This window comes from Microtus pennsylvanicus, chromosome 1 (assembly GCF_037038515.1).
Source record: "Microtus pennsylvanicus isolate mMicPen1 chromosome 1, mMicPen1.hap1, whole genome shotgun sequence".
NCBI classification, from domain to species: Eukaryota; Metazoa; Chordata; class Mammalia; order Rodentia; family Cricetidae; genus Microtus; species Microtus pennsylvanicus.
The window spans coordinates 214,749,373-214,773,436 of NC_134579.1; the positions used below are offsets into that span (position 1 = coordinate 214,749,373).

Genomic DNA, 24,064 nt, shown 5'->3' on the forward strand with positions numbered 1-24,064 from the left:
AATCTGAGAGGCCAGTCAATGGTTCCTCTTAATTTTATAGATGAAGAAGCTGAGCCCATGAGGAATTCCTTGGTTCACATGAGAAATCTGGGTCTGGGAGGGGTGCCCTCACTTACAAGAGGAGGCAGGCCCAGGAGTCCCCCACTTAGTGTTGCAGGAGTCCTATCAGCTCTCGGATACTGTCTCCTGTGCTGCGCTGGCCTCCATGTGTGACTTCAGCATCTCTCGGATGCTGTTTCCTGTGGTGCACTGGCCTCCATGCGTGGCTGCAGCAGCTCTCAGATGCTGTTTCCTGTGGTGCACTGGCCTCCATGCATGGCTGCAGAAGCTCTCGGATGTGTGTTCTCTGCTGTGCTGGCCTCCATGTGTGGCTTCAGCATCTCTCGGATGCTGTTTCCTGTGGTGCACTGGCCTCCATGTGTGGCTTCAGCGTCTCTCGGATGCTGTGTTCTGTGCTGTGCTGGCCTCCATGCATGGCTGCAGAAGCTCTCGGATACTGTCTCCTGTGCTGTGCTGGCCTCCATGTGTGGCTTCAGCGTCTCTCAGATGCTGTCTCCTGTGCTGTGCTGGCCTCCATGAGTGGCTGGCTGCACATCCCTTGGGAAACAAGGCACTGGAAATCATATAGTCAAAATCAAAGTCTGACACCATTTTTCTTAATTTTTTCATGAACAAATTTTTCATTTTACTATGCATTAATAGTCATTTTTTAAATTTTAGTTACGTGGACACAGCACATAGTGACCATCCTGGCTCTTCACAAATCTTTCTCTCACATCCATGTCCTTTGATTTTGTTCAGTGATGCTTTTAAGCATAGGGTTGGCGCTATTTGTTTGAGTCTGGTAGGCTCAGAAGTAGTTACACCACTAAAACAATGATCCCCTCTTTCCCAGAATCTCTCAGCAGCCAATAGTCCGGCGGTAGAGTGTAGGGTCCCATGAGTACCCTTTTGCCATGAGTAACTGTTGACAGGGCCGGTCGTGTGCAGGTTCACTGCAGGTAAGCACGGTTGTGAATTAATGGCTGCAGTGGTTATGTGGAGTCTGGAGATCAGTCACTGCGCAGCCCTTCCCTTATCTTCTAGCTCCTGCATGCTTCCTGCCCCCCTGCTGCAATGATCTTTGAACCTTTTCAAGGGAGTTGTATAAATGTCTCGTTTTGTGCTCAGCCCCAAACTATCACTTATTCTCAACATCTTGGGTCGCTCTGAGTCTCTGTATTCACCACTATACGTTGTAATGAGAGGGCGTTTGAGCAAGGCCTGAAGCAACTGTTGTCTATAAGCAGAGGTATATGTTTTTAGGAGGCAGTTTGATGCCAATTTGGTTTAACTGCAGGAGTAAATTCCACCACATGGGCCTATGACTTCCCAAGACCTTGGTTGGTAGCTGATTTTTTAATACTTAGTACCCTTACCCCATCCATGGGGCTAACTTCAGATCCAATCAAAGGGCAGTTGGTTACTTCCTCAGCTGTCAAGCCACGATTGCCTGGCAGGCCAGCCTTCTGGCTCAAGGTCTTCAGGTGGGCAAGACCCATGGTGACGTTTCAGCTGACTCAGCACCCTCTGGTGGCTTAAGCGTTAGCCAGCAAGGAAGAAGTTTTAACTTAAATTCTGTTACACTGAGAACATTATGAGTTCCTCAACTTACCCATGAGAAAAAACCGCATCATAACATTTTGCTTTGCCATAATCATTATGTAGTGCTAACCAAAGCCTTCTTATTGCATATACACAGAACTGGCTTTGGTTCCATTCAGACTAGCCGTATCAAGTGGCCTCCGTGAGTACTTTTAGCCAAATGAAATTATTTCATTAAATATCACAGAAACCACAGATCTTTAGTGAAACTTTTCTATTTGTACAAGTGAATTTCCAAGTTAGAAATGTGTATTTTGTAATGGATATTTCACACAGACAGAAAATTATTGATTCATCAGTATCCGAATTTTAGTTATAAAGTTGTGTGAACAATAAATCATTACCGGAATACAAGAAATTCATAGACAATTCAGATAACCACCTGTGGCTCATTGTTACTAGCTATAAAGCACATGGATAAACACATCTAGGATGTAGCTTCTTGGGCAATCATTTCTGATTGACGGTATATAAAGTTTGGGCTTAGAGGAAACTTTCTTTTTGGAGCCACTGGAAAATGTAGACAAATAGTAAAGATAAAAGGATGTTTCCTGATGGAAGGACAGTGTTTCCCAGTACAAGGGGTGGCTTCCGGAGTATGCAGAGCTTAATATGTGTTACTCGCCACCTTCTTATTCTGTTACAGATTCTGGACTTATCTAAAATTATGTCTATATTGGAAATAGTGTGCTGTGGGAAATGCTCTTGTGCCCTGTAAAGATTTGTCACTCATATTGGTTTAATAAAATGCTGATTGGCCAGGAGCCAAGCAGGAAGTATAGGCAGAGTGACAAGAATAGGAGAATTCTGGAAAGGGGAAAGACCCAGTCTGCAGTCACCAGCCAGACACAGAGGAAGCAAGATGAGAATGCCTCACTGATAAAGGTACCAAGTCATGTGGCTAAACACAGATAATAATTATGGGTTAATTTAAGTTGTAGGAGCTAGTTAATAATATGCCTGACTGAGCTAATAGGCGAACCAGTTTATAACTAATATAAGCCTCTTTGTGTTTCTTTGGGAATGAACAACTATGGGACCAGGCAGGACAGAAACTTCCATCTACAAAAGTATATTTGGCTTGTCTTTTTGTCTCCAGTAATACCAAGGCTTATGATTTGTGACTGTATGTAAAGTGTATTTTAGGAATAACCTCTCAATTCTATTCTCTCCCTCTCCCTTTCCCTCCCGTGTGTGTGTGTGTGGTGTGTGTGTGTGTGTATTTGTGTGTGTATGTGTGTATGTGTGTGTTGAGTTTCTCTCTACTCTATCTATAGAGTCAAGCACTGAACCCAGTGCTCTCAGATTGGCTAGCCTGTCTGACCAAAGAGGTCTGACCTGATTAGCCATGTCTCTGCCCCTACTGTGGATGTGGAGGAGGATCAAAATTCAGGTTCTCATGCTTGTATATCAGGCACTTTATCACCTGAGCCATCTCCCTCTTAGCTCTATTTTTAAGATTATTTCAATTTTTGTTATTCTTGGCCTCTGTGTATATTCAGTTTTATGACTTTGCTTGCATAGCCCAGGCTGTCCTCAAACTTGCAACAGTCTTCATGATTCAGCCTCCTGAGTGTGGAGAGCTTGTGAATTTTTACACACTGAAAAATCAAGGCTGCACAAGTACTTTGGCCATTTTAGATACAATTATTAGTTACATATACATCTTCTGTTCTTAAACACATCTGGCTTCTGGGGGGGTCAGTAATTTATTAATTCCTGTGTTATTTACTCCTCCTGGGTTATTTATCATTACCATACATTTTTCTCTACTTCAACAATCACATCTGGCTATTAATTCATATTTTGACATGCCATAGTGTGGGTCAGCTCTGGTTTAGTTTCATGTTCCCCTTAATTCCTTAGTGGGGTGCAGTCTGCTTTCCACTCTATCACTGCACCATTGTTTCCATGGCCCTGGGCCAGAGGTGAGGCTGAGACATGAGGGCATCAGGTGGTGTGCCAGCTGCTCACCTCACAGTAGCTGGGATGCAGATGAATAGAAAGGGGCAGGGCCGGCGTGCACCTTCCTAGGCACAGCCCAGTCACTCATTCCCTCTGCTCTGGGCTCAGCTTCCACACTTCTACCACCACCCAGCTCTCTAGTCATATTGCAGCCCGTCAGTAGATAAACCATTGTCGAGGCCAGTCCTCATGAGCTAACCACTTCTGGGACCACCGGTGTTACAGTAGCGCTCAGCTAGTTAAACTGACTGCTAGAGTAACATGGCAGATGGATGTCTCGGTCCTCTTCTTAAACTCCCTTCCCACATCATTGAATCCCCAAACAACCGCTCATTCCCTGATTCTTGTAGCGTTTTCCATTTTCTTGTCACCACTCTTGAACATTTTGCTATTTTCCTATAAAAGCATGTTCCTCTTGAGCATTCAGGGGCCATCTGAGGTTCTTGCTGTTCTCTCTGTATATGCTCTCCTTTCCTTTAAAAGGAAAATTAATTTCCAGAAGTTGAGCCCACCATCTTATCACAGGCAAGCTTTTTCATCGACAGTCCACTTGCATGGTGAGCAACCGTAGCTGGTTATCCCATAAACCCCGGGTGAAGAATATCTAAGCTCCAGGGTAGGAGGTGACTGCTGGTTTTGAAGGCAACAGGAATTACCCAGTTTTTCAGGGCAAAGGACAGGGGAGAGCACAGGGTGGTGCACAGAGAGAATTAACTGCAGGCTGATGGAACTGTGAAATCCAGGGAACTGAGGGAAGCAAGGCACGCTCTCGTTGGCTGTATCTGGTGGTGCCTGTGCAGGCCTGACTGCAGAGACTGCAATCCACTCCCAGGGGTCTTTACAGCATGTCAATAAGTAATCGCTTATGGATCATAAGAAGACGAGAGATACAATTTAATTAGTCTGTTTGAATATTCATGGGGTAGCACACAAAGGAATGACCTAGAGAAGGCATAGCTAGAGGTAGCAAATAAAAAGACAGAGGGACTTTGCTATAAAATCTCAAAACCTTCCCAAAGATGAGAAGAAAAGAATTTTGATCAACAGTCCAGTGTTTAATATCTTCTAACATAAAGTTCTTGTGCAAATTGGTACCAGTGTGGAAAAGAGTAGAATACACAGCTGCATGTATATATATATATATATATATATACATATATATATGTATATATATGTATATATGTGTGTATATATATGTATATATATATATGTGTATGTATTCAAACCTACCCAAAAATGAGACTGTGAACCTCTTCATTTGTTAAGCACAGTGTATCAACCGAGCAGTAGTGACCCACTTTTCTATTTAATTAGAGAGTAATTATATCAAGAATCATAAAGTATATAAACCCTAACCTATATTTATAATGTAGGAATGTATGCTAACAGAATAATACAAAATACAGAACACCTATGCCGGAAGTGCCTAACGGTATAATTACAATGGAAAAGAAGGTGGGTAGCCAAAATATAGTTGCCAGTAGTTAGTGTAAATTTGCTTATCCATGAAAACTGAAATTTTAATATTAGTAGCAAAAACATGGCATATTGCCCAGAAAATAAAGCACACTAAATAGGCCACTAAAAGTGTAAAAGTATGATATCTACAGGATATATGTTTCCGGAAACTTTCAAAGGGGAAGTATCAAATTGCTAATTGATAGTAGAATGATAACTTATTACAAATGTTCCTCCAAACATTCTTCAGTCTGTTTTTATTTGTGTGATTTACATAGATTATTTGTGACCTTTTAATATTGAGACCTAAGCCTCAGTTCTACCTCTGGTTCTCAGTCAACCATAGTCCTCAAATCCCAAGGAACCCACAAATCCCACGGAACCCACAAATCCCATGGAACCCACAAATCCCACAGAACCCACAAATCCCATGGAATCCTCAAATCCCAGGGAGCCCACAAATCCCACAGAACCCCACAGACCTCGCACCTGTCAGGTGATTCTCTGCCCACATCAAGCACCTAAGAGCATGTTCTTTAGACACAAAGGGATTTACTGTTGCCTGTTTCAGCTGTCACCAAACAGTATGACTCATGGCAGCTTGTCCAGCCTTTTTGAGTTCTTTGTATGTAAAGCAATTTCACAATTCATAAGGCTTTGTTGAAAATATATGCCAGGTAGCAGAAGCCAGAAGCTTTGAACCAGACCAATGACTCATTCCGATGAACACTTAAAAGGTTCATGGACTAAAGGGTACACTGTGTGACACATGAGGCCACACCACAGCTTCCATGCCAAGATTTTTTTTATTTGTTTTTGTTTGGTTTGTTTTACAGGTTTTTTTGAGGGGGTATCTTTAAATTTTTTATGGTGGGGAGGTTGCAAGGACTGAGAGCAGAAGTGGGAGTTGGGGAGATAGGTGAGATGGGATGCATGATGGGAAATCCACAAAGAATCAGTTAAAGGTTTTTAAAGATAGAAAATATGTGCCAGTAATATTAATCAAACCACACACATGAGGGCATTTATCTTTGTTACAGATGCTACCCTCACACTGAAAGCTTCCATCATACGATGCCCCTGGCTGCGATACTTGACTGTACCTTCTCCTAACTACAGGACATCTTATCCATTCTTAAAAACAATATGATATATATAGTGACACTAATGTCTTGTTTTATATCTTTGATTTCAGGCCTTGGCAGAATACTCATCTTTAAAAAGCTAGTTTTCCTGCCACTGACTGTTGCCTACAGTGTCTGATTTTTAAGGAACTCATATGTAGTAGTCTGCCTCTATATTGCTCTAAACACGCACACACACACACACATGCACACACACACGCACACACACAGGCACACACACAGGCACACACACACATGCACACACACACACATGCACACACACACACATGCACACACACACATGCACACACACACACATGCACACACACACGCACGCACACACACGCACACACGCACACACACACATGCACACACACACATGCACACACACACGCACACACACGCACACACGCACACACGCACACACACACATGCACACACACACACACACATGCACACACACACCCTATTCTGTAAGAACCGTTTCATCATTAAGTTGACACACTGCTAGAAGTCCCCTCACCAGTGCCCCTACAGTAGGCGCTCACTTCGGCAATCTTGAAAGCTTTGGGCTTTCTCCACATTCTCCACTACTCATCTTAATTCTGTTGGCATTTTCTCTATTTGTTCATTTGGTGGCCTTAGGCATGGCAGAACTTGGGGTGAGCAGAAACAATTACAGTGAGCAAAGTGGGTAGAAACTCACTTCCAGCAGTCGTGAATCAGAATCCAGGATGCTGACTGCACACACACAGCCCAGGCCCCAGTCCAGCAGGCACTCAGGAGCACAGCAGAGATGCCTACCTGCTGGACAACAGCTGTGCTGTAATGTATCACAGGTCCAGGACAACAGCTGTGCTGTAATGTATCACGGGTCCAGGTTGTGGCTTATGCAACTGGGAATTACGATCTTTGCCATCTCGGGGTATCAGTGTTTTAGCAAATTAGCTAAATGGACTAATTTGAATTATCCACTGTGGACTTTCCATTTGGAATAAACGTCCTTTCTTTTTACAGCTCCGGTTTATGCTTAAGAATAAAAATAATGAAAAGGAAAATTTTAAACTTTATGATGGAGAGTTTGAGAGAGCCTTAAATTCCTTCCTACTTATTATTATTACTTTTGTGGCCCTATGACAGATACAGTGCTCTGAGTCTTAAATCCATTACAGAACATTCAATAAATGCCCGCATACAAAGTACTCTGTCATCTGAAGTCATTTCAAACTGCATTCAATATCTTGCTTCCCAAGTGCATTAGCTTTTATTAAAAGCATTCTGCTGTGACATCCACTCTTCCTAATTGGTTTACGGATTGTCCCCACCATTCGGGCAATCTTAATTGCATTTTCCCACAAAGCTACTTTGATTTATGGGTCTTGTTTGCTTTATATTATTTATAATAAATCAGAGTAGAAATCTTAAGACATAAAATAAAACTTACAATGTTTCCTCTTCCACAAATATAGAACTTACCTAAGAATCCTTAACAATATTTTTATATGTTTTGGAAGTTGCTCAGTCCAGCGTCCATCTTCTGTGTGGTCTCTGGTAATAATACCCCAATTCTCTGTCTGGAGCCATTCTGTTTCACCTTGTTTTTAATGAATAGGCTCCGAGAATTATTTAGGATGGAATGCATGTAGGTTATAAAATATGCTCCGGTCCCTTATAAAGCACACACATACATGCATACACACACACACACACACAGAATATGTTTGAAATGAAAAAAGTATTTTCTAAGGACTCAGGGAGAGGGTCCATCTACTACACTAGGAGAGCTAATTAATGTCCTATTTGTTTTTACAAACTGGAATTTTGAGATAACAAGAATTAATTTCAAATAGATTCATAGCAGAAATAAAAAGTGAAAATGTTCAAAGCTAAAATAAATGACAGTAGTAAAATAAAGACAGAAGATGGCAGACGCTCGGGAGGAAAATCTCCTATTGTTGAGTGATTGCATATTAACACAGGTTACTTTATAAAATCCTCTTCAAACATAGACTTTCCATGGACCCTCAGGCATGGATCATCCCTGTAGGGAGTACATGGAAATTTATGGGAAGAAAGAACTGAAAGTTGTCTGTATCAATTTATAAAAAGCCTTGTAGGCTTCCTTAGAGAGAAACATGTTTGTTCCTTCAAATATTTGAACAGTTAGAATTTGAGTTCAGAATCAAAAGAATTGCAGTATGTATCACAGAAGAGGCAAAAGGGGGAAAAGAAATGATTTTCAAAATAAATATAAAGCACAGGGGAAAGGTGATTCCAAATAAATGAGTGTGGGCTTAGTGCGTAGCAGCTGACTTCCAGAAAAAGAGGAACTTCGGAAGGTCCTGGTTAGCACATTTCTACCCAGGGGCTGTAGCCAAGGGTTTAAAAGCTGGCCCTGTGCATTTTCAGTTCTAGAGTTAGCGAAGGTACCCACGCCTGTGAAGTCAGCAGAGACACTGAGGGAGCTTGGGCTTCCTTGTGTCCCCCTAATAGGAATGAGAGACTTGCCCTCTTTTCGACCAGAGTGGCCCCTGGTGGAAAGACAGAGCTACAGTACTGTCCAATGGGCCAGCCCACCGTATCTGGTGCTGGGAACTGAGCACCACTCGCTCCCACTGGGAGCTATCGTGGGCCTTATGGGTGCTAGAAGCCACTCCCTTTCTTAGTACAGATAGATCCAAGCAGAAATGAATATGTCTATCCCAGTTTATAAAAAACGAACTCTATACCTCATCCCTAAAGAGATATATAAACAGAAGGTTTCAGATACACTCTTTTCAGACTGGGCTATAGTTCAGTGGTAGAGTACTTGTCTAGCTCTTATGCGACTTTACATGGGTACGCATAAGCAAATACCCATTCACTGAAGATAGGGCGCTGACCACAGACAAGAAACAATTCTATCTATATCTGGCTTAGTGGACTGTTAAGTTCATTAGAGTTATATATAGGAGCATGGGGGACTCAAACGCAGCTGCATTAAGGAAAAGCCCACCCCCATGTGGGTAACAACTCCCAACAACTGCCTACTCTGGCAACTGTGTAAGTAGAATCTGGGGGAGGGGCTTGTTGAGCCTCTCTCCTCCTCTCTATGATGCAAGTAGCCACACAGCACTCCTATGCAAGAGGTCCTGTCGGTGTCAAACAAGAGAAAGAAGTAGATGAGGAGGGAAGAAAAGAAATTCAGAGTTCCATATTATACAACTGCTAAATGTTCATATCACACCCAAACTCAACAAGAACTCAAGGTGAATGAAAATACACAATCAATAAATATCAGTGTCAAATCAACAGAAAAGTTAGATATGGGTTTTAAGAATTTGAAATTAACCCACCCATTGCTAAAATTGTTTTGATGAGATGAAAATAGTAGGGAAATAGAAAGTCCCAGCAAAAAAGAAAGGAGAATCAAATGGATGTTTCAGAATTAAAAGAAATAGTAACTGATATTCAACAAAAAGAGTAGAAAGAAGAGAGGGAGAATCTGCAAACATGAAGATTAAACAGCAAAAGCCATCCAACCTGAGCAACAATGATACAACCTTGAAAAACAATAAAAATGTAAAGTCTAGTGTCTTCAGAATAAAGAAGAAGGGAGAAAGAGAAGTCATGTCTGAAGAGTCATCCAAAGAAGGAAGGTATACAAACTTAGCGAGTGAGCAATATTCAGGTTCGTAGAGCTGCGAAATTTTCAAACAGGAAATGCATACCAAGGTGTATCAGGAAGTTCTGAACACTAAAGACAAGGACAAGGATGGAGTCCTGGGGTGTGGAGGAAACTGTCAGGCATTTGAAGGACAATGAACTTGTCTCCAGCAGCCGTGGAGGGGACATGGAAGCAGTGCTGTTTTCCAAGGTCTAAAGGAAAAAACCGTGAGTGGCAAATGCTATAACCTGCTGAAATATTGTTTCTGAAATATAACCGGGTCATTCTCAGATGGCTAAGAACTAAGAGAGCGTGTTCTCAACATCTCTATCCTGAAAGAATGTCTGAGAGAGTTCTCTGTCAGAAAGGAAGCATTAAGGAAAGACTTTAGGGACATCTGGGAGGAAGGACATGGGGAGATATGAGTAAGTACAAAGGCTAGTTTAAGGATTGAGGTTGAGAGGAGGTGAGGTTGTCTGGAAGAAAATGAGCCATGCCTGAGAGCCCGAGAGTTTGATGTGGCTCTTAATCATGTAGGAGGATAAATCTAGGCAATTATAATAGTAATAGAATATGTAGATATATGAGATAGCTACATTTTGTAAGAACTGCTAACAATACTAATAATTAAGATATATTATTCATATAATGTAATAGCTAGACCAATCACTGTAAAAAAATCTTTATAGTGATACTCAAACTGACACATCAAAATGTAACTCTAAATTCATCCAATTTTTCACAGGAAGGAAAAAATAACTTTTAAAAATTGAACAAGAAAAAGCAAAGCAAATAAAAATGACATACTAATTCTTACTATAGAAGTACACAGAATGTAAGCAATCTAAGTATACCAAGTAAATGGCAGAGATTGATAAAGTGAATTACATAATATGATCAATGTCATATTATCTAAAAATATAATGAAAGTCATGTTGAAAGTTTAAGGAAATGGATAAAGATAATATGACATAAATGCTAATTAAAAGATGATTTTGATTATCTTTTTAAAGAGAAGTACCCCACGCCTGTGTTCTAATATATATCTTACTTCTTCCAGAGCACCTGTCTTTCCCCTAACTCTGGTGCTTAAAGTCTATGGGAAAATATCTTTAGTATTCCAACTCTGCTTATAAGAAAGAAGAATTGACATGGCTATAGGTATATTACAAAAAAGAATTTCCAGAGGCAGAGAGGATCGTTGCACAATGAAGCAGAAGTTAGTCTAGTAACAATCCATATTAAAAATGGTCATTCTGCCTAGACGTCATAAATGCCCTAAGTGTGTGTGAACATAGCAGGATAGAGTTTGACCAAATATGTGAAGCAAGCATCGTGGACACACAGAGCACTGGACAGAGCCGCAGCTGTCGCTGGAAGCCGTCCTCTTTCACCAGCTTGTAAAATAACTGTCAGGAAGCCAAAAGAGTACAGAGAAACACAGCACCTTTATCAGGAGATGAGGCCATGCTATTCGTTTGTGTTACTTTGACACAAGCCTACTTATGTCTGGGAAGAGGGAATCTCACTGGGGGACATCTCCATCAGCTTGTCTGTGGGCAGATCTGTAGGGCTTCCTGTGGGAAGGCAGAGCCCACTGTAGGCAGTGCCCACCCAGAGCCAGTGGTCCTGGGTTGTAAAAGAAAGTAGACTGAACAAGCCATGGAGATAAAACCGGTGAGCAGCATCCCTCTATGTCTTCTGCTTCAGCTCCTGACCCCCAGGCTCGTGCCTTGAGTTCCTGCCCTGACTCCTCAGCTGAAATAAACGTTTTTGTGCCCAACTTGGTTTCAGTCGTGATGTTTATCACAGCAGTAGAAGTCTGACTAGGACAGGCCTTAATCAAAACATCTAAACACCCTAAGAAGTAACAGAGAACGTGTATGTATTAGGAATGACTACAGAATATTTACCATATTAAGCGATGTTCTGGATCATAAAGCAAACTTCAACAAACTTAAAAATATATCTGAATAGTACACAGTAACCCAGGAAAGTTTTGAAAATCAGTGGAGTAGGTGAAAATTATTTGCTACTTCTAACAGCCTTGTAAGCTCTCAGGACAGTGTTGAGGAAGATGCAGCTGTGCATGCCAGCATTGAGAGATTGCAGCAGTGCATGCCAGCATTGAAAGGCTGCGGCAGTGGATGTCGACATTGAACAGCTGAAGCCATGCCTGCCAGCATTGAAAAGCTGCAGCAGTGCTTGCCGACATTAAAAGGCTTCAGCTGTGCATGCCGGCATTGAAAAGCTGCAGCAGTGCATGCCAATATTGAAAGGCTGCAGCGGTGCGTGAAGACATTGAAAAGCTGCAGCAGTAGACGTCGACATTGAACAGCTGCAGCCATGCCTGCCAACACTGAAAAGCTGCAGCAGTGCATGCTGACATTGAAAAAGATGAGAACTCTCCAATCAATCATCTAAGCTTCTGTAAAACAAAAAGAAAAATAATTGCAAATCAAGAAGGAAAACCAGAAATAAACACAAACGAATGTGAAAGCACAAACTATAGAGTAGATGTGGAGGCAGAGAATGAGTCTCCATAGAGACACGGTAAACATCTACATACTGACAACGAAGGAGACACTAATTGTCAAGTGTCAGAAATGAATTATGGATGTCATTACATATCCTGCAGACTTGAGAAACATGCTAGTGGATCATTTTGATCATCTAGGTGAAATGGGCAAATCTCTCAAAAATATGAGCCGCCATAATTCACTCAATAGGAAACATGATTTGAATAGCTGGGTAACTTAAGGAAATAGAATTCATATTTCCCAAATCTCAAACCCACATTATCAAAGAGACCAAAAGAAAAATCACACAAGCATATTAATTGATGTAGAAAAATTTCCACATTTGGAAAAAAATGGCATTCATCCATAATTTAAAAAACTTGGAGGAACGGAAGTGGGAGACGGTAAGGACACTCTCCACCACTTACAAAACTTCATAGTTTTAGTTATACTAGTCCCCAAGGACTAGTTCCCAGATACATTTACTGGTGGATATTTAATAAGCTGTACTAGGTCCATGGCACAGAACACTTTCCAGTATTAGAAAGTATTGAATTATTTTGAAAAACGTGTATGTAAGTCTCTTGGAATCATCTAGGTGGGGAGTCAATTCCAAGGGATTATACAAGATATGATTTTTGGAATAACCAAATTCTAGAAATGAGTAAGAGATAGTGGCTACCAAGAGATAAAGAATTGGGATTGGGACTGATGCCGAGGGTATATATAACCACCTAAGAGACACAGGGATCCCATGATCGTCTATATCATTGTCAGCAGGCTAATTGTGATATGGTCTCATAGCTCCTCAGTCTATATCACCCCAGGGAAACTCCATGAAGAGTGCATGGGATTTATGTACTATCTCCTCCAAGTGCACGAGATCTACAAAATCAAATAAGAGAAATAAAGTAAATAATATTTGTGCTACCCACTCATCTATAACTCTGATAGCGACATACACACCCGTCCACACGCTAACAGTTCCTGTGTGCCTCAGCACTGCGGCTCTCAACACACCTGTCCACTCGCGCTAACAGCAGCACCGCCACTCAGTGAGTATGTTTGTGCTTTCATGACACCTTACTTTGGCCAAATTTTCTCTTTTTAGACTTTAGTCTACCGCTTTTCCTGGTGGTGTTAAAATGGTGTCATGTTGGCACATGGTAATCTTTTTATTTTCTTTTAAGAATTTTTGGCAAAAGAAAAAATGGTAGCCCTTAATTCACAAAATTTAATACTTGATGAGGTGCGAAGGTGCAGCGTCTCAGCTCGGGTCTCTGCTGTGCGGTTCCTGTGAGAGCGATGAGATAAAACAGTCTCCTCCATGTCCAGCTCATGGCTCAGAAATCTGGGCCACATAGCTGTCGGATGTCTGTGGCCATTTTTAACATGGGTGAATTTGGCTGAATGTGGTGGTGCTGATGAGTAATTCTGAGTCAGTATAAATTTCAAATCCTGGAGAAGAGTTTCGTCGGCTCTCAAAGGTGATCGCCCATCAGTTAGCGTGGAAGGGCACGCTGGGTGTCAGTGCACTCTGAGACTGCCTCCCGAGCTCTAACAGTGCTGTGTCCTCTGTTTCAGCGTCCTGCTACATTCCTATTGCTTAATATCCCCCAGTTCCAAATACTCCACTTCACTTATGGACTAGAGACAATGTATTCATCCTATATTTTGTGTGTACTTTATCACATTGTTGCAGATGTAAATATATTTCTTACAATGAAAGTTTTAACAGAAGCATTATAAATTAATATAAAAACAAAGCTAAGCTAAATTATTAGTCTATTTTTCTTTATTGTTAGAGAAAAATTGTGATTCTGTTAAACTAGTATATGAATTGACTGGAAGTTACCTTTTTACAGCAAGTAAGTGGAATCAACATGTTTGTCTGTACTGTAACAATTCAGTAGACTGCACTTTTATAAATAGGTTATTTAGCATTCAGTTTTAAACTTAGTGGGTGAGTTTGGATATAGCTAATGCAGATTTAAAGCTAACACTCAGCACGAATAATACAGAAAGCATTTCCCTTTTAATGAAGAGTGCAGTTTGGGAAGAGACACTTTCTCATACAGTTTATTCTAATGTTGTTTCCTGTGAATTGAGATTGCTGAATGCATCCTTGCAGGTCACCTTTCTTCTTTAGAAACTCCCTAATTTATCATTCATTTCATATCATAGTCTTTAGTTTTGTTCTTAATATTTATAATAACCTAGGCCATTGTTTCCTACACACAGAGAGAAACAGAGACTTCAAAGAAAATATTTTAAATTTACTATTTCATGATTCTCCAACAACATACATCAGACCTGAGTGTCACAACCGTTCAGATACTCTGAACTCCGTTGAGTGTCCCTTAAAGACTGGCTTCCCTTCTTCACACAGGCTGTTTAAAGTGCTTTCTATGTAGCTAAAAACAAGCTAGCCCCTGAATGTGTTTGTGTTAACCGAAGATTTCTATTGTCCCTGGCTAAGCAGTTTGGACTTTATTTCAAATATACTTTCTACCAAGTTTTTTTTAAAACCTATTTTAAAAGTTAAAGAGTATTTTCCCCCTCTTCAAGGTGCGGGGCCCTCCAGCTGCAGGGGCATTTAAAGAGAGGCCAACCAAGCCCACGGCATTCCGAAAATTTTATGAGCGTGGAGACTTCCCAATCGCCCTTGAGCACGACTCGAAAGGAAACAAAATTGCCTGGAAGGTAAGTCTGGGCAGCTGTGACAGCCAGCTGCGCTTGCGGGCGGGCATGACACCCCAATGCCAAACAAACTTGGCTGCGAAGTAAATAAACGGGAGTGATTTCTCAGAGAAGGAGTGGTGGTGGGCGAGCTCTTGGCCCCGTGTCAGCCATCCACCTTGACTAACAATTAAATTATAGCCCTCAAAGAAGAAAATGACAGAGCTGCTTCGCCCTAGAGAATTGTCTGCAGCCCAATTCATCTCTATTTTTATGAGAGCCTGGCAGCCCGGCCTGTTTCCAGCAGTCCATCAAATGATGGACCTGGCGGCTGGATGCAGAGAGCAACCGCCATTTATCTCCCCCAGATTTCACCTTCCTGCAGGACACTTCCAAATGGAAGCTTTAATTACCTAAATGGATGGGTCAGGGCTGTGTGCTCCCCGGGAATGCAGAGTGGAATACACAAGAAGGTGGCTCCTCCATGCCAGCTCCGCGCCACCATCGGCTGGGACAGGGCTGTCAACCTTGCCTGTTAGAGGCTGACCTCGGCCAGCCAAGCCATTACAGCACGAACGCTCCCCCCCCCCCCCCCCCGACAAAAGGTTAATTGGCTTCAAAATAAATGTATTACCTACTGACGCCATCTTAATGTGGCCCTGCCTTTTCTCCAAAGGCTTGCCGATGTGCCTTTTGAAACAAGTCAGTCTAACAGGAGAAGGCTTTGCATTTAACTTGAGGAATGGATGCCATCTCCAAGCAATTCTGCTATTTAATTATTTTTGTTATGAACAGCTCTGCTTTCAGTGATATTTATCACCTGAAAAGGCCTCTCTGCCTAAAGACAGCAAAGCTGCCGTAGGAGGCCGAGTATCACACCAGGTTAAGGAAGACAAAAGGTTCCGGCCAAACATCCTCAATTACAAGTCGCAACTGACACAGAGCCGAAGAAATCGGAGTCAGTGCCTTTGTCTGGAGGCGGATGTGTGAGCTGTCTATAATTAGGAACAGATAAATTAGCATGAAAACGCAAAGTTGTTGAATTCAGGAATTTACCAGGCTAATAGCTGGTGGAGGTGTATTAAATTTACCCTTTCCCCTCCCACTCAGGAAAGCAGGGAGCGCTGTGTGGATTATATCCAGTGTGTATCTAGTCTATCTAGTCTTTCTAGGTTTTGAGCAGTCGTCTCAACTTAGATGTGTTACCAATGACAAAACGAAAATATGGTGGAGTCCTTATCATTAAACTTTGCTGTACACTTTTAGTGAGGGAGGTGAGGGTCATTGTTTCCCTTTGATCCATCACCAGTTGACTGGGGGTGTGCTCTGTGAACGTGTGTGTGTGTGTGTGTGTGTGTGTGTGTGTGTGTGTGAAGAAAGATGCCTAGCAAGTAGACCTACTTGGAATATGGTATTCTCAGCCTGAATACCAAACAAACAAAGTGGGTCTGGGCCTGCTTGTATTTGATTCAGCATATGGATTTTGTGTTTGATTATCTATGATCTGGTTCATATAAAGAAACAGAAAGTTTCTCAAAATCTTAACTAATGCTGTTAGGATTTTCTAATAGTTTATAAGTAAATGGTTTAGGATATTTTAAGTAAGTGCAACCTACACATAAATTACATCCATGGTACATCTATATTTGTAATATAGATTTATTTCCCTCTCATTGAATAATGCAACTTTAGAGGTACCAAGGTTAGAAAAAATACCTTGAAAATAAATTATTAAGAAATAATTAATAAGGAGGTAAGTATTTTTATTTCGTGTTTGCAAGTCTAACATTCATTCGGGGTAAGTGCTGCCTTCTGCCTGGGAATTGATTGGTTGAGACTACTCTTGATTACTGGACTGAGTGAGTAAGCCAGAAGCAATGACAAAAAGAAGCAATGTGTTTACTGGCACTGGCTGTATAGTACATAAGTTTGGAGAGATGTCTCATCCCAGAATCTGTGGGATCTGTCTGCAGCATGACTATGGCATCAAACTAAGACACTGATGTTATCAGACATGAGTTTGTGGACACTCTCGGTGTACTCAGGTTTATTCTTTGTGTTTCCTGTGGGCACAGTTCTAAGGAGGAGCAGGGGAGGTACTTAGTGTACTATCCCTAAGGACAGGGCTTAGATACTGAAGGTGGGAAACAAAATCAAGACCCCAAGAACCAAATGCCTCTTCATAAACCACTGTACCTTTCTCACTGCAGACTGTCCAGGGACAACATTTTCCCAAGTAGTAATAGGCCTTTCTCAATACTCCCTGTGGCAGTTGGGGGCTCCAAGGAATAAGTAATAAAAATTCCAAAAGCCCTGTGGCTTGAAATACTTAGTGATCACTGCCAGTAAGCTGTGCCAAAGGCAGTTCCACTCTGCCAAGGGACAGGAAGTCCATCCAAGTCATCAAATCCCCTTCTCCTTGTTCAAGATTAGCTGTACTCACCTTGATAAAGTAAAAACAGTCGTAGAGCCCCTATAAATTAATGCAGTCAGATGCTAGAAGCCAGAGCGAGGCATTTGCCACTTTCCGGCCCTCATCTTGACCTGACAGAATAGTTCTGTGTGCACGGACGTGTTCGTTTGCTCCCTAATCTCTGGAGATGGGTGTCCCACGACTGTGGGAACACTGCGTGTTTGCAGCTGCTGTGGTCCCATTGGCCATGTGTGGCCACCAAGCTTCGGAAATGTGCCTACTAAGACTGAGAAGCTGGATCCTTAATTTTATTTCATTTTAATTAATTTTGATTTAAGTCACCACGTAGTCACCACATTCAGCTGAAGAACTCTAGATTAAGACCTGGCGTGAGACACAAAAGCAGGTTACGCTCCTCGGAAAGACGATGGCCGCATGAAATTATTATTGAGAATGAAAAGCAGGATATACCCGTGTGGGTCTGTGTAAATTTCCTGATAAATACAAATGAAACTTTATGAACTATATATAGCAGACGTTTCTATATTGCTACCCACTGCCAGTTTATTATATCTGAAAGATGACTAGATCTTGTCTAGAATATGGTTTCTGGAATCCTTTTTGAATTGTGACTATGCAATTTTTAGAATGTGTCTAGGCAGCTCTCGTTACCAGTTGTTGGAGCCATGTGGAAGCATGGTGAAAACTTTTCTTACATTTCTCTTAGCGCTGTTAGTAGTCAGGAAATGGGGCTCTTTATTTTGCAGCTGATATCTTCAAAATCGACATTATAAGAACAGAAATGGAAGAGCCACGTGGTCTAGATAAGGTGCAGTTCAGATACCAGCATGGACAACAGAAACTTAAAACACGTATTGGAGATTTTTCTCGTTGTGATTTCCATTCTTCAGTTTCTTGTACTAATATAATGTGAATGACAAGGACAGCGGTTGGGGTGGGGTGGGTGTGGCTCTGCCTAAAATTTCCACAGGGCATCCTGGAGACAGAACTGTTAGAGACACCTAAGAGTACACAACACATCCCCTCCACCTGTGCTGCTCCAGGCCATGTGTGCATGGAGAAGGCAGCTGTGGTGGGGAGGGATTAGACCCAGACACTGAAGCTTGGACTGTAGAAGGAATTCCAGGGAAAGTAACACAGCACTCTGGGCATTGTCCCCTCGCTTGTGCCTCCAGGGACCTTCCATCTTCCGTGACTAGTGTGAAATCTGGCAGGTGCCCTTCCTTCTTTCCCTTCTCTGCCACCTCTTTCTTTTCCTCCCCTTCCTTCCCCTTTCCACTCCCTTTGCTCTTCTCCTTCCCTCTTCTAGGTTTCACTTTCTAGAATCCATGCTCTTTCCAAGAGCTTTTCTGGAGCCAACTGAAATGTAAGGCCACAGGACAGTCAGCTGAAGAAACTTGAAATAAAATTCATTTCTTGTATATCTTAATGGCCTCTGTGGAAATTATGGTTTTACAACTTTGTATTTCCAAACTATTGTTTTATTTAGTAGCCGAGAATTGTTTCTTTAAAAACAGCCACTTCAGCTTACTTTGGGTAAGAGAGTTGGGAAAACTATCATAGGCACACTAGCTTTAGCGGCTCACTTTAAAGATGAAGAGAGCTGCAGATGCCCTGAAGAATTTCTACATTCTCTCATCTTATAGGCATTTTGATAAAGAAGATGTGAATTCAGTTCACCTCTGTCAGTCCGTGACACTTGGCTCCGTGAAAATGTGTGACATCCACTAAGAAGCTTTAGTGTCTACTAAATTTCTAAATGTATTTTTATATGGATTTGACAAAGAATTAGACAAACCTGTAGCCTTATGTGCAAATTATTATATAATGCAGAAAAATCATAAACCTTTCACATGGTCACCAGAGGGGAGACACCACCTGGACCTGGGCTTTGTCTCCAAGTCGTGCTCTTGGCACCTGCGGTCGCTTCCCATGTGACAAGGAGGTTCCTGTCCAGAGATCCAGCTAGCAATGGCGGCTGCAGTCCTAGTGCCCCCCCCCCACTGTATTACGTTGTCGATAGTTTTCAGTCGTCCCTTGTATCCAGCAGACAAGACACAGGCAAACGTGTTAGGATGGACCTAGATACCCTCTACCTGGAGAGAGCAAAGCTTTGTCATGTAAGGATTCATTCCCCAAGGTGAGTGTGTTAATTATACGGCTACCTACTGATTAAATTTTGCTCATGAGACCTTCTTCTCTATGAAAAAAAAAAATATATATCTTAGTATTAATCAAATCAAGGCAGTATGCACTCCTTTGTAATACTTTTAATCAATAATTATATATCTAAATAAGTCAATTGTATATGTACACCATCTTATTTAAAATTTGATTTATGTTATCTTATATATTTAAAAAAATCCTAAGATATGTAAAGTTAGCATAATTAAGATGAAGCAGGGATCCGGGATTAGGACCTGAGGTAGGATCATCAAGAAGTTCAGTGAGAAGTGTGTGCAGAGTGTTTCAGAGGCTGAGGTCAGGCTCCTGGTTGTGGCGGCACATTCTCCCCTGCGGTGCTGAGCAGATTCTGAGCCATGCAGATCGCTGCGTTCTGCGAATGAACTCAAGCACGTCAGAGCTGCGTGGGTACAGGATATACCTTGGCAGTCACTGATGCCAACCTCGGCCTCTAATTCTCTAGGACTCATTTTCATCTGAAGGACCATAATGCCATCCTTTTTAATCATGGGAGACCAAAGAAGTTGTTTTATACTTATTATATTTTGTGAAGTACTCTTCACAGCAAATATTCCATAGGAATTTTCCAGAGACAAAGATCTCTGGAGGAGAAGCAAGAAGTAAGCAGCAGCAGCAGGTTTGACATGAGTCCACAGTATTCTGTGGTTCAGAAACACACTAGTAGTTGTAGGAGGATGAACTATTACCACGAGCACCCACTCTGAATTATGCACCAATTCCCTCCCAGTGTCTGACTTCAACATCTAAGCCAGGAAATGCAGTGCACAAAATTTCAGATAGTTCACTTGGTCTTTAAAAAAAACCAGTGATGTGGCTTACACACCTCCTGGTCTATGCTGAGTGACAGCCCCGGTTAGGCTGCCACTGGTGTTTCCTCCTCCTCTTTCCTAATCCTTCCCCTCAGCAGCACCGGTGTTCATCAGCTCTGCAAACGCCATCAGTGTGACTGTTTTCATCCACACAACTGATCATTTCCTACCAGGAAAAACAGTTGCTTAGTATTCAAATGTGGACTGATTTTCTTACAATTAAAACCAACCCCAAACCGTGATTGCTCATTATCTGAAAATGTCATTTCCCTCTAAAGTAAGTCACACTGTAACACGATACCACCCCATTTATTTGCCCCTGGAATCATCACTCATTCCTACAATCTTGATTTATAATTTAGTTCTTTGGTGCCTTCAGTTTCTTAAATGTTCCAATTTTTTAAGGATTCAAAAAATTAATGTTCCGCTTGTTGCCCTTAAGGAAAAGCTGATATTGATTTCTGAGCTCATGTAGGCAAATGTATAATTGGCTTTCTGTGAAGAAGGACAGATGTTCTCCTGAAACTGTCCCGGCCTCTTTTGCTTCTGAGAAATGCAAAACCTTCGGTAGAGAACAGGACTTAGTAGAATTTATAAGGGAAATGCCACGAGACAAGTGACAAGTGCCAGCTCACCCCACTTCCTTAGAGAAGAGATGGCGCATTCTATTGTTAATTCCTATGACTAATTAATAGCCAGGGTCACTGCAGAAATCCTGGAGTGTAGGCCTCTGGCTGTTGTGTTACGGTGCTGTGCTGGTGGTTTGATTTTTCCGTGCCCAATCCCACCCCTGTGTTTGATGTAAATCACTCTTCTGCAATGTGCACAGTTTAGAAATACAGCCGCGTATCAGAAATGACCTGGATCTGGACGGGCTGGGTGACCTCTGAGGTGGGTGAAAGGTTTTCTGCTGAATGGGCCGGTGCTCCCTGCTGCCAACATAGTTTATGTTAGAATCAGTGTGAATGGCTCCCTTTTACGGAGGAGAGCTGCTTGTAGCAAGCCTGCAGAAACAATTTTCCCCCAAGCCTCCATCTGTTCCTCAAACTAGGGCATATGCCACCTCGTCGAGCTGGAAAGTCAACTGATTTATAACTCTGGGAAGCCTGTAGATGGAGAGGGAAGGCCGAGCCATTCAGTGATGGCATCGGCTAAGGACAGTTCGCTTTCCTGGGGCCCCAGGGGAAGCAGGCAGTGTTGTGAGGTGCAGATCTTTATAGACAGCCAGCCAGAAGAAAACAAATCATCCCTGCTTCTCCGGCTGCCGAGAACTAAGAGAGGCCTTGGTTGATGACTTGGGGGGGGGGGGCTTTTTTGCCAGAATAGTGTGTTTGTCTGTCACTTAATATCCCAGAAGAAATGAAATTTCTACCACCCTCCTAGCGGTGACACTTGCCACCTTATAGTAGGGAGCTCTTGAATCCTTCAACGGAAGTGTGTGCTGTCAGGAAATTCTGTTGGAGACAGAGAGATCTTTGATAGATTTGGCGTGTCTTCCTCGGAAGGTGAATCTCTGGTTCTGGACCAGCCTGTGACTTCAGGAATAACTCCCTGTCTGCGTTCCCTCTCATCACTCGCCCTCACCTTATGAACCTTGTGCAGACCCAAAGCTGTTGTACGTGTTCCAAATGGGATGAGATTGACAGTTTGATCATGAAAAAGTGTGTCACGGTATCTTGTCTTTATTAGAGTGGTCCGTAACTCCAGGGACAAAGTGTGATTTTAGTAGTGGTATTTGTATTGTTTCTCCTTTGCTTTCCCGCAAAAATCTAATAGTAATGTTAATAAATAATTATGCTAATCTTACTCCATTTTTGAAGCAATAACTTTAGGAAAATATATTTTGCCTTTATCAAAAATACAATCCTGGCCTTGTAAGTTTAATGAGAAAATCGTTGTTGGTAGACTACTCAGTTGAACTCATATTCCTGAAATATATCTGGGAATTGTTGTTACCACTTGTAAAATTTTGCTCTTAGTATGAAACTATCTATACATATCTACCTTATAAAATATGAAAACACTGAGGAGTGGAAGAAGTAAGTGACATCATGGCCCCTACAGAAGACAGGGGTTAGCATTCCTGGAGGCATTTCAGGCTCACCTCGCCTTTCACGTCACTGAAATCACAGCACAGGCAATTCTTGTCATGGCCTTTAGTGTTTAGAATCTGTCCATGCTCAGTTCCCCAGACTGCTGATTGTCTGTTCTGAAAGTGGCCTGTGCTACAGTGTGAGACCTGGAAAGTAACAAATGTAGGCAGAGAATAGCAGTCACCCCACTGTTCCCCTAGGCCTTTTTCTTTTGCATCCATGAGATAAAGTTTCATGTGGAACTTTAAGGAGCACTGAAAGGCTAGATTAAGAAACTATAATGATAGGGGCACAGCATTCTGGGAATTTTAACAGTTTTATACAATTTAACAAGGAAAAGGCAAATTAATAAATTTTAAAATAGAACTGTAATGTTTATTATATTCTCTAAAAGATGTCATAAATCAAATATAACACTATTTACATATGTAGTATATGAGATTGCTACAATAATCTAGATGTGAATTTGTTTATAAGGCTATCACCTAGATAAATTAATGGTATTCAAGCTCATTTTCTGATTTTTTTAAATTTTGAGACAAGGTTTTGTCATATGGTCCAGACTGACCTAGGATTCAGGGTCCCTCTGCCTCATCATTCGCAGTGATGGAGTTATGGAACTGTGGCCCTGTGTGTGGCTAACAACCATCTTTTAGCGTGTAATTCCATTGTAATGCCCTTGGAAAATGTATGTGCCAACATGTTTCCATGTGTATCTATGTGTATTTACATGTGTATTTCACTTTTAGCACCGTGTATGGCTTTCCCCATAATAATTCTCATGGTGTGATGCCCAACCATGTGAAAATATTGTGTGTGTGTGTGTGTGTACACATGTGTGCTGAGGATGCTTTCCAAGTTCATTATAGATGAAGCACTTTTGCTATTAGAAAAAATGCACAACTATACAAAAATCATTAAACATTAATTAATCTTCAGCCCCTAGCATAAGACATCTCCTTCCCAACGAATAACCCTATACAATTTCCAAAATTGGGCTTCAGGCTGAATAAATAAAAACCTACATTTTCTAAACTATAAATTCCCAATTGTAGGTTCTTTTTTAGATACACCCCTCTCTGATATGTCTATCTTAAAGCAATTTCATTAAAAAGTGCTATTACTTAATATATGTAAATATTCTCATGTTCTTAATGTATAATTTTCCAGAGTATACACTACTTTCTTAAATTAAAATGGTTTCCCTCCTTGTATCTGCAGAATATAAAATTACTGTATAATAAAATATGAATATAAATGTTAGAACTGTTGAAATATTGAAAGCAGTTTGACTCACCATCCATTTGTGAAAACCTACTCTTTCTGCTTTGCCAGCCTGAGGGAGTAATCAAAACTCGTGAACATCTTTTGTCCCTGCACTATTATTGCAAATTTGTTGCCTGTTTATTTGAAATAGTTTGTCTTTTGTTTTGGCCACACGCTTTCTGTTTCGCTCTAGGAGCAAATGTGTGTGGCCTGCACTGGTTC

At 41.5% G+C, this 24,064-nt stretch overlaps 1 protein-coding gene across 1 annotated transcript in view; it reads left to right on the plus strand.

Annotated features, from left to right (window-relative positions):
* Pacrg (parkin coregulated) overlaps window positions 1-24,064 on the plus strand; it is a 446,844-nt gene that overhangs the window by 51,584 nt on the left and 371,196 nt on the right. Inside the window, exon 2 of the mRNA XM_075959305.1 lies at window positions 14,925-15,059. Coding sequence (XP_075815420.1) covers window positions 14,925-15,059 — 135 coding nt within the window. The remainder of the gene's footprint in view (window positions 1-14,924; window positions 15,060-24,064) is intronic.